The following is an 11,911-nucleotide window of genomic DNA, read 5'->3' on the forward strand; positions in this document are numbered from 1 at the left end:
CTTTAACCTCCACATGCAAGTAGCATGTGGCCTGTCAATTCTGCCTCCTCTGTCCATTCAAACTCAACATCATTTGCCACAAGATTGCCATAAATCTCCTAATTGACTACAGTATCTCCCTCTCTTCCTACTGTCTTTCAAAAACACATATCTATTTGAAAATCTTTGCCTACGAAACTAGGAGGACTGACATGTTTTGAGAATTTCATCATTCTCACCTCACGCCAGAATAGTTCCTTCCTTAAAATAAGTAAGGATTCCCTACCAGTGATGTTTGGCCTTTTTTCATTGGAAGTGCTTATTTAATGGGTTATTTTAACTAACTAAATAAACATTACACAATTCCAGGCACATTAGAATGTAAGCTCCATGAGGAAGTGACGTATCTGTCTGTCTGGATCACTGTTGCCCCTTCAGCTTAGTCTAGCATAGTTTCTGGCACATATTATGTTCTCAATTTATATTTGCAGAATTTTTATGAGTGAGTATATCACATCCTTTCTGAAAAAAACCCGCAATGCTCCACCCTGCTGGCCATTTGATGCCCCTTAGCATGCTTGTGTCACTTGTCTTTTCACATGGACTTCTTTGTTCCATTCCCTCCTTTAATTAGTAAATTCCTATCCAACATTTAAGAGCCACCTCAAATGTCACCAATCCTTTGTGATGGGCTTCTTTGACATGCCATCCTCTCACCACGACCATCATTATTCACTGTGTTCCCACATCCTGAACATACCTCCAGGACAGTGTCTGTCACACTGGATTGTAAGGATAGTTTTATAAAACAGGTTTACTTACAAAATATGGCTTTTCTGTTAGGTAGTAAGTTATGTGAAGGCAAGGACTATATTTTTTATTTCCAGCACCTAAAAAGTGCTGTGTTTTCTGTAATGTCCACTAAATGTTGGAATGGATTTGTGTGTGTGTGTGTGTGTATACATGTGTATATGTATGTGTTTGTTTGTGAGGGTGCTGGGAAGCATTTCATCTAGGAAAAATTGGTAGTAGAGATCCTAGTCTCTACTAGGAAATATTCTTATATAAAGTTAATTAAAAACCAATTTTTGAGAGATGTAAAACAGTGGTGTTGCTAACAATGGAAAAATAAAATATTTCTGAAGTTTTAATAATGTAACTGAATCATAGATGTTTTTCACTAAGAGAAAAGGTAGTTGAATCTTTTTGATACAAAGAAACATGTATTTCTATGGATGACACACTGCTAACTGTGGATTGTTTCACAAAGGGATGGGTCATAGGGATGACAAAGAACTGAGGTTAAATATGAAAAAATAAAACGGAAGAAAGGATCTTAAACTTAATTTTTCAATAAATTTATTACTAAGCTGTTTCTAGTATTTTTTTTAGTATTAAAAACACTAGACAATATTACAATATTACTTATCAGACAGAAAAGGGAAAAGATAGATATAAAGACCAAATTGGAATGATGAGGTATACCAATTGTATATTATTATATGGTCTGAAAATAATTCGATGGAGTAAACTGTTTCTTTCAGTTCTGTCTATATGTCTCTTAAATGTGAACAGCAGAACTACACAGAATTTTTTTTAAAAAAACTGGATAACATGAAGGCGAAAAACCCCTTAGTAATCACACTAAGATGCTGGTGCTTCTGAATTTCAACAAGACTGTAAAAAATAATTTGTATCAAAGTGAAATAAAGTAACTGTAAAAAGGTCGGCCTTCATCATGTCCACCAGGAAATTCTGGGACCCAGTTTTGATGTGGTTACAAATGTTCTTGTAAGCTGGAAGAGTTTCAACAGAAAAAAACATCTGTTATGACAAATGGATTAATATTTTCTGTTTTGACATGAGGCCTTCCCAAGGAAAAAAAGTCTCAACAGAGCTGTCAAGATTTTCTGCCTCACATTTCTAAGACTCTGGACACCTTTAATAGCTGTTTTAAAATTGGTTGCCAAAGATTACAATTTTTGTAGACACTCTTTAAATTCAACAGAAAGTCTCTGTTGACATTTGGAAAAAAGATTAGAGAACGCTGAATATTCTTTAACTAGTGTAAGATTTCTGTTAATGAAAAATCCCACATCCCTAAATTCTGTATTCCCACCACTCCTTCTTCAAATCATTTCTGATGGTCCAATAAAACAGATGTAGGTAGCTGTATGTTTAATTCCTTGGGTCAGTATGCCTGCGGTGGTTTGGATTTAGTAGACTTCCATAGAGTCAGTACCAGGTCTTACTATACTGAACAGCTCATGAACCTCAGAATGAACGTTAGCCTTACCGATACAGTTCTCGCTTTTTACTTCATACCCCGGGGGACAGATGCATCTGAAAGATCCCTCCAGATTCTGACAGGTACCAGGAGAACAAGAGCCGGGAAGGGCAACACACTCATTAGTATCTTTGAAGAGAAACGAGAGAAAAAAATGATTCAAATATGAGGAACTTGTTGCCCTCTGATCTGCCAGGTCACTATGGACTAATATGGACATCTTGGGTATTACTCGTTTGGCAAGAGGCTAATTTTCTTGCTTTGTTTCCTTTGCCTATGTTTGCTGAGACATGGACAGCTTCAAGGTCTGTCCCAGTAAAACACTGTACACAAGTCATTTCCAATTGTTGGTTTTGACCTTAAGGAATATTTTCCACTATATCTTAACTTGGTCATGTGATCAGATAATCAAATGAAATGCAAAAGAGTCCTTAAATGGGGGTTGAGGAGGAGTCACATCAATAATTTACGAAATGAAACAACATAAGGAATGTTTATTGTTTAGATACTTACCTATACAGTTCTTGCCATCTGGAGTAAGTTCATAACCTTCATTACATAAACACTTGAAGGAGCCAATTTCATTAAAACACCGTCCATTTCTGCACACTTGACCAAAAAAGGAACTGCACTCATCGATGTCTGCAAGCAAACAGGTGTTAGCTTTTCAGAGAGAACTCTCACAGATATATGGTGTTACGACTTGCAATTAAAAACATTTAATGGTACACATTTACAAAAACCTTACACTACAATTCCTCATCATAGAGAAAAAAGGCTCATATCATAAGTATCATGTGACTTATAAGTTCACATTGATCACTACTGTATTTCAACCATAAGGGCACATTTTTGATATTAATATAACTCAGAAATTTATAAACAAATAAAAGTTGAAGGTTTCAGGTGAAGCTTTCCATTCTTTCAAATTGAAAAAAATATTTATTTTTTTATTTTTCCAGAGGCAGAAGTATATATGAATTTAACTTGACTGCATAGTTTGCAGGTGACTTTACCTGGAGATAAGCTGACTTTATTCAAAAGACAAATAACGGAGTATATTAAATACAAAAAAAAAATCAATTATATTAAAAAGATTTCAGAATTGCTGACATGTTTTGCTGACAGAATACAGAATTTGAAAAAAAATCTTTTAGTGTTAGATTTTCAGTTAAGCTTAGAGTTGCCTTCATCTGAGTAATTTTCTGGGTTGTTTGAAGATTGTACTTTGATCAGAGTCATATTCGTGTCTTTAGGTCTCCCTGGCTGTTTAAAGGGCCTGACGAACTATAGACAAGAAGGTAGTAGTTGACTAAAATGTTCAATTAGCTCTAAAATTTTCTCAGTTTCAGAATTTTGAAAAACAAAACTGAAAGGAAGATACATTGGGTTAACTGTTAAGAAGGTAGTTTTGAGCTGTGATGGTCCCATAATGGGAGAAAGCCTGAGTTACTTTCACATACCTCATAGGATCACGTGAATTAAGAGATGTTACATTGTAAAGCACAGATCAGTGCTTGGCACACGGTAAACAAGAAATACTGTCATCTATCGTCATTTCTCTCCCTATCTCCTTCACCAAACACAGGCATCCCCGCCCTCTCAACCCCCATTCGCTAGCAATTCTTATTTCAATCAATGTCTGTTAGGGACAAAGGCTATAAAACCCTGTACCACACCTAGGAGACAGTTTTATTTTCCACTATAAACCTACGGTTGGTCACAGAGATCAAATGGGCTTCTGAGGGGTGACTTCGAATCCCAGTCACCATATGCTGCTTCTGTGGGAAAAGGCTTCCCTGGCTTTAACAACAAAGTTTCAACACACATGTTTCTAAGTTGGGGACTGTCAGTATTTGTATAGAAGTCAAGAATGTATTATATGAAATACTTGTAATAACAGTGAAACAATGACTGGTCTATCCTTGATCCCGTCTAAGGGGTAAAAATAATTTCAACCCATAAAGCAGTCCCAATACATTTACTATCTATCACTTTCACGGCCTCTCCCTGAGTCGACTGGTTGACTGAGAGAACTCAACGCAGCAGATGGTTTTGTTATTACTTAAGCCAATACAAAGGCTTTTAGTTGACTAGAAATTAGTCAATGATACTACATTCCTTTTGGCATACATTTGCAATTTTAACAATAAAAATATTTATTCTTTGGCTTTATGTTTTATTTCAGTGTATTGTGTGGAAAGGAAATAGAAGCAATAGAAGACTGAACGAGTACTTACCCAGACAATCGTTATTATGAGTAAGTTCAAATCCCGGGTAGCAGAGACAGTTATAGGACCCAACAGTGTTTTTACAAGTCCCATTTCCACACGGATGCCGCTCACACTCGTCTACATCTGCAGAGGAACATTGGGTCAAAGCATCCCACTTTTAACCAGAAAAACAGAGCCTACTAAACATCCACATTATTTTAAACTACTGACTGACTTAGCTTTTCCTTTTTCAATGCTAAGAACCCATATTTACTCAAGGGAAATAAATATGAAGTAGAGAAAACTCTAAATTGTAAAATTATAAGGAAAAAAAGTGCTGTTTAATGATCTACAGGCACAAAAAACACTCAGACCCAGGCTAGGCAAGCATTCTCTTAGTGGAGATGTTTTAATGAAATAGTTTCCTTGATAACTGTAAGGAAACCAATCTTTCGAAAAACTGAAACAATTTGTTCTAGTAAACATTGTAAATATTCCCCCAAGAATGTATATACCTTAATTTTATCAGCACAACAAAGATAAACTTTAGTTTCCTAAATTTTATGAGTCAGTGGAATCCAAACTGAAGAAGTCTATTAGAACTCAATATTACTAGACTTTGAAAAAAATGAAAATATTAAGAAACTATTTAGAGAAGTCATCCTCATACAAGAGAGCAGATTCCCTAGACCGTGAATTCTAGGCTGCTGAAACTCTTCTAACTGTGCAAAAAAAAAAAAGGTATTATTCCTTAGGAAGAAAGTTTTGTTTTAAGATAAGTGTTATTGAAGAATTTAGCTGACTTTTGTCATGGATAATTTGTTAGGACTGAGGAAAGATTTTCCTCATATAAATTCCCAATCCATTAATCTCATATATATTTTAGCAATTTATATTCTCTCCCTCAGAGAGCATAGCCAGGAGAAGCATATATAAGCAAGGATCCTCAGAAAGTCCCTGCAAATAGGGCCAGCATTCTCGAGAGAATGTTTCCGACCACCATGGGAGAAGTCCTTTCGGGCGCCCTTAGGAGCCAATGGGAGATGGGATGTCCTCGTGGTAAAAACATAATGTAAAACTAGTTTTGGAGTCCTGCGGTACTGAAACCAGACTTACTATTCATGTAGATAGTTTCTTGAATACCAAAGGAGTAGATGCACAACTTTAGCTTTTTCTAAACTGAGAAATGCTAATTATAATTAGCTAAGTTTTAAATTTGATTTTCCTCCTTCAAGTGCAAAACATGAAGTCTTTGGGCAGAGGTAGAGCCAGTGGCTGACATCAGATTTAAGGAGTTACGCTGAGTTCCAAAGCGTCCGGCCCATCTGCTTTTGAAATCTTACTACTCGTCAGCTCAGCAAATACTTAGTGAACACTACTACTATTTAACTAATGATTATATTAGCTACTGGGACTTTTTAAAGAGTTTTGCAAATTTGCTTCTAAAAATTGTTTTTAAAAGTTAAAACACAAAAGAAGCACACAAATCTCACGCGTTCAATGATTTTTGGGAAAAAGTGTGTGTGTGAGTGTGTGTGTGTGTGTGTGTGTGTGTGTGTGTGTGTGTGTGTTTAGGTTTTCCTTATGGTAGAAGTTTGGAAAACCTGAAAAATCATTTCCTAATATCTTTATGGTGGCAATGTGTGTGTGTGTGTGTGTGTGTGTGTGTGTGTGCACATGAATATTCATTTCAATACTGTCATCCTTTCTACTTCTTTGCATTTATTTATACATTTGAAAGGCTTTCTGGAGTGGGAACAGAGAGGGGCAGAGGGCAGCTGGTACTGTGGTGACTTCCATATATGCTGAGTGTCCCCAGAGTATAGTTAAGCTTATGTGAAAGTCATCTGGGGAAAAATGTTGTGAACACTAAACTGAGGGACATATTGTGTAGTGTGTCCCTGCTTGCAAATTTTGCATTGAATTAAACCAAAACCAGTTTAACACAGTTAACTTTTTGCAGGACTGTTTCTGAAAGGGCCATGGTAGTTACTGCGGCAATGACTGAACTATGTGTGATCTCTGGATGCTCAGCCCCACTTCACCCGCTAGAACTAATGTTCTCCTCTTACCCATGCACATGGTCTGGTCCTGAGACGCCTTAAAGCCATTGTGGCAGATGCACTGGTAACTTCCTTGCAAATCAACACACAGGCCATGACTACAAACATTAGGAATTTCTAAACATTCATTGCGATCTAAAACAAAATAAAACACATGGGATACATATCTGATTTTTATTAAGATTCCTTCATTCTTTCACAGACGTGTTTCTATAACCTGCTGTTAATTAATATAGACAGGCTGAAAATGAACCATAACAACAGGCAAATCAAAATAAAGCAAGTCTTTAAAGTATCCAAGTCTCTTTCTTTTAAAATCATGCAATTTATATGTCTTAATTGGTATCTCAAAGATACGATTTTATTTTAGGGTTAATCCTAGGAAAATCCACTGAAAAAAATCCTCTTTTCTGAACAAAATAATCTATAATACATGGTGAAGCAGGTTCAATATGAATGAATAGACTTATTCAGAACATCTTTTCAGAATTATCTTTGAAAATATTTTTAATAGAAAAGCATGGACAATTTTTTAGCATAGGAAATGTGAAAAATGTTGTGCTCAGTGCCAAAGGATGAGTCAGGCCCCTTACCCACACAGGCTCCGTTGGGTGAGAGTTTGAAACCCGCAGCACATTCACAGCGGTAACTGCCAGGGCTATTGATGCAGTCTGCATTTCGCTGGCACAGATTATCGCCATTGCTGCATTCATCAATATCTGAAAGAGTAACACTTCCATTTAAATATTTTATTACTGCATTAGTATTATATTCACTTAACCAGTTTGGTGACTGATTCTGAAATACTGAGGGAGAAACAGTAAAAATCAGGAAACTTTCTAAAACTCATTTCTGTCTACCAAACTGTTTTGGCTAAAGGTGATACACACATCATTCAGATTACCTTCACAGACCAGGAGCAGGTCATTGTAACTGAATCCAGTAGGGCACTCACAGCGGAAACTGCCAATCTGGTTGATGCACACGCCATTTGCACAAATGCCTGGAATCTCTTTACATTCATCAATGTCTGAAATTGAACAGACTTGGTTAAGTATATGTGGTTCAGCTTAATGTATTTACCATAAAACCTTGAATAACGCTATGTGTACACTGGAATGAGAACACACACTCAGCGTCACAAAAATCAATTCTATACCGGGATGAGTGATTTTGTGGTTCATGAAAGCATACAGACCATAAAATAGAGTACTTCCTTTAAACAGTGATGGGAAATGTAAGGAGCTGAGCAAATATGCCAAGAGATTTTAGTGTCAATGTAGCAATTGAACTTCTAGGGAACCAAGCCTCCTTTTCAAGTTATGCATCTGGCTCCTGTAACTGCTGCTACTCATCTGATAAAAGAAGATGTGTTTTCTTTATTTTATATACTTTGTTGTATATGCATTGATAATAGAGACTTGAATTTTTATTACTTGTTTAATCTTCGAGGAAGAAAAGTAGAATGAGCAATAGAAAGTACATTTAGAAGTAACATATAATTAATAATCTTGCGAATTCATCAGTAGATCAACAGAAAGGGATACTGCAAAAATATACCCAAAACTTAAACATATACTTATGAAAACAGCAACTAAAGGTTAAAATAAGGGGGATTATTTAGAATTAATATGTAATATCATATTCATGATAAGGAAAACTAGAGTTTTAGCTTGACACATATAAAATCTTAAGATAGTCACATAACTATCAAAACTCAATCATCAGGCTATGCTGATAGATTATTATTATTATTAACACTTGATTAGAGTCTATAAATATGTTGTCTCTTTCTTGTCTACGTTAGGTCAGAATCCAGATTACTATATTTTATGGTATTTCAAATTTTAAAAACACTGAATAGATTTTTACAAAATGCTACATATATATATTAAAATAAACATAATCTGGAAAAACTCACCAACAGCTTTTCCTGTGTGAATGTCAAAGGTGAATCCAGGAATATTTCCACATATGGTTTTAAAGTCAGCTTTAAAATAAAAACAAAGTAAATACACTCTTAAAATTTTCAAACTCCTTTAAAATAACATTTTACATAGTATTACTTTCACTGACAAATATATTTTATATTATTCACAACCAGACTTTTTCATTTCAATTATATTTATTTGACAACAATGCCAGCTCCTCCATCCAAGGGGCAGATCTCAGCATTCTTTACTATTATTATTGTTGTCATTACTATTAGCTTTTTACTGCTCTGCAATTAAAAGATAAATAAATCATTATAAGATTCAAAATATCTTTTTTAGGCACATAAATTCTTTTTTCCTCTTCATATGCAGAGCTTTAAAAATGAGTCAATTTAAACAGACGAAAAAACCAGATTAGAGTACAAATTTAAAAGGGGATTATGAATTGCACAAAGGTATGGGCATAAAAAAATAATTTTGTAGTGGTCAAACACATTAATGATGAATAATGAATGAGACATGAATTTTGTCTTTTCTTAAAACATAAACGTTTATTTGTTAGAATGTGAAATTTGAGGCACCAAAAATAATGCATCATAGAATAAAATAGAGACAGTGAGAGTTACTCCTATACATAATTCACCAAACTAAGAGACATTAAAAACATACTAATTTTTATGAAGCAGATTGTTTCTGATGCCCACTACTGCACAACTGAGTAAAACTCATGAAAACAGTATTAAGTAAAACACATACATACACTACTCCAAGTGCTATCAGGGGAGGGACTTTGTATATTTCATCTACCAATATTCACCGAGCATCCAAAACATATAGAGAGGTACGAGAGGTACATAATAGACGCTCAGTTTAATGGTTTCCAATTTCCTGGCAATGTACAAACTGTAATTTATGTACATCATCTCATCTAACCGTCACTATAATCATATGAATTAGTCACTGTAGTTATTTACTATCCTTATTTTATATATGAGGGATCAGTTTCAGAAAGGATAAATAATCTACATAAGGTCAGACAATAAGTGGCAGAGCTTCGATTTAAATACAGAATTGTCTCTCAAACCTAAGCCCTTTACTTCCTCTTACAAAAAAAGTGGTATTTCATTCCACAAACCAGTGATCTTAAATTCCTAATTGATGGAATTTTTAAATTAGAGAACTGTAAAAATGTTTCTATTTGATTTTTCAAAACAAAACTATGGCAATGGAGCTTATTTTCAGGATCCAGACCCCTCAGAAATTAGTGTTTGAATCCCAAAAAGGGCCACTCAAGTTTCAGAATTGAGCATATCTGGTTTTAGTACAGATTTGTTCTTACTACAGTGTCACATAAAAGTGTGTGTCACTGACTCGGCCTTCAGCAGAAGCATGAGCTGTGTGCTTACCTGTTCCTGGTGTTGGGCATGGTTCACAAGGTTTGTTCCAGGCTTTGCCCACATTGTATGTGCAGCAGCACATCCTCTTTGTCACATTAAAAGGCAACTCGTTTTCACAAGTGGTTCCATTGTAGCTTCGGTAGCAAAAGCTTTTTCTCATGTCTACATATTGAAAAACAAATAAGCCAACTAATCATATCAGCAAGCAGCTGATAATGAAGCCTACACACCTGAAGACTTTCTCCATTAACACAACTCGGAAAACTTTCTCAGTCATTTGGAAGTTACCTTAAAATTATTAAGTTGAACATAAATCATTTTTTAGATTAGCATCTCTCCTGTTTTCAAAAAAGGGATTTTGTTTATAATTTTTTTGGAAACAAAGTTAGATATTTGTTTCTCTACTGAAAGGCATTTAAAAAATGCAGTACATATTAAATTTGAAATGTTCTCATTTGTAAAACAATGTTCACTGTATATGAATGAAAAATTAAAATTACTTAATAACGTGTAATTGTAACATTTGGTGAAATTTTTCTACCTCAAACTCATGCTTTTAGAATGTAACTACATAATTTGCTTCTCAAAAATTAAAGAATAGTTTACATACAATATTACATTAGTTTCAGGTGTACAACTTAGTGATTCTACATTTATGTACCTTATAATGTGATCACCACAATATGTCTAGTAACCACCTGTCACCATACAAAGTTATTAAGATATTATTGACTGTATTCTCTGTGCTGTATTATATTACTGTGACTTATTTACTTTTATATGGAATCAAAGGGTAACAAAAAATGTAACTATACAGCCAATGTTTAAAAACATAATACAGAACCAGAAGTTTATAAGACTTTGAAATACATAATCATTCATAAAGATTTAATTTTCAAACTTTATGAACAATAATTGAGACATGAATGCCTTACGTGGGAAGCCAACAACCATGACTTAATTAATTTCAGAGACCTTTACCTACCCATGCAGTTGTGGCCTCCATTGACCTGCATGTATTCAGGTGGGCAAATGCAGGTGTAATTTCCCAGGGTGTTGTAGCAGGTCCCTGGCCCACACACACCAGGATGTGCAAAACACTCATCAATATCTAAAATAGGCAAGAATATCCATTAATTAAGATATTTTCCTATCAATTCATATTATTTAGACTATGTAGAGTACCAGATTCCTTAAATCTATATTTTCATAAAGTTCAGAATTTAAAGCAATTACATAAAAAATACTCCTAAATATGCATTTATATGACACAAAGTATGTCTTTCTTTAAAAGAAAAAAATACCAGTACTCAAAAATAAAAAAGATCAAAAGAAATTATTCCAAAGAGACTAAAAATAACTTAAATGGCACATATACTTTTTAAATTGAAATTTCATATTCTTCAAATGGAACTGCTGTAGAGCCTGCTTTCCTCTTATGTCATTTAAACCAAATTTTAGTGCCATCTTTAAGGTGAATCCATTTAGGAGAGCCTTTATGTTCATAGTTCCTTTCAAATTAGTACTCAAGAGATTCTAGAAGCAGTGTAGCCGCTGGTTGTTTTCCTTATTAAATCATATTTCTTCCAGATGCATTTATCTAACACGTTCCAAAAGAAGGCTTATAATGGAAATGTTTACAAATTTAATGTTCATTGTTAGAAGCTTTCATTCATTTTATAAATAAATACTGAGATTTACTGTAAACCGGGACTTGTAGCTGTAAAGATGAATAAGCTGTGGGCCTTTTCTCAAGAAACTCCCCATCCAATGGGAAGATAGACCCCTAAAAGTATGACTGTTGTATCACGTGATAACTGGGGGAGATGGAAGCACGAACGGCATCTGAGTAACCTTTGAAATTCTTCATAGTGTTCCAACACATAGTCCAACATTTAAAAATTACTGGAAAATATTAACTTAATAGTCTTAGTCAAGCTTACCTATTTTCCCTACTATGTAAAATAAAATCCTTGTCAATATTTGAACTAATAACTTATTAGATAGTGGATATGTCTATTCTATCCAGCTTTCCCTA

The 11,911-nt window shown here is 34.5% G+C and overlaps 1 protein-coding gene across 1 annotated transcript in view; it reads right to left on the reverse strand.

Annotated features, from left to right (window-relative positions):
* The window catches only part of FBN2 (fibrillin 2), a 240,480-nt gene that overhangs the window by 30,427 nt on the left and 198,142 nt on the right, over window positions 1-11,911 (reverse strand). The window contains exons 40-48 of the mRNA XM_006913393.2: window positions 10,859-10,984; window positions 9,883-10,035; window positions 8,464-8,532; window positions 7,447-7,572; window positions 7,136-7,261; window positions 6,552-6,677; window positions 4,507-4,623; window positions 2,780-2,908; window positions 2,276-2,395 (exon numbers count right to left, since the gene is read on the reverse strand). Of these exons, the coding sequence (XP_006913455.1) occupies window positions 2,276-2,395; window positions 2,780-2,908; window positions 4,507-4,623; window positions 6,552-6,677; window positions 7,136-7,261; window positions 7,447-7,572; window positions 8,464-8,532; window positions 9,883-10,035; window positions 10,859-10,984 (1,092 nt within the window). The remainder of the gene's footprint in view (window positions 1-2,275; window positions 2,396-2,779; window positions 2,909-4,506; window positions 4,624-6,551; window positions 6,678-7,135; window positions 7,262-7,446; window positions 7,573-8,463; window positions 8,533-9,882; window positions 10,036-10,858; window positions 10,985-11,911) is intronic.

The sequence above is a fragment of the Pteropus alecto genome, unplaced genomic scaffold (assembly GCF_000325575.1).
Source record: "Pteropus alecto unplaced genomic scaffold, ASM32557v1 scaffold20, whole genome shotgun sequence".
Taxonomy (NCBI): Eukaryota; Metazoa; Chordata; class Mammalia; order Chiroptera; family Pteropodidae; genus Pteropus; species Pteropus alecto.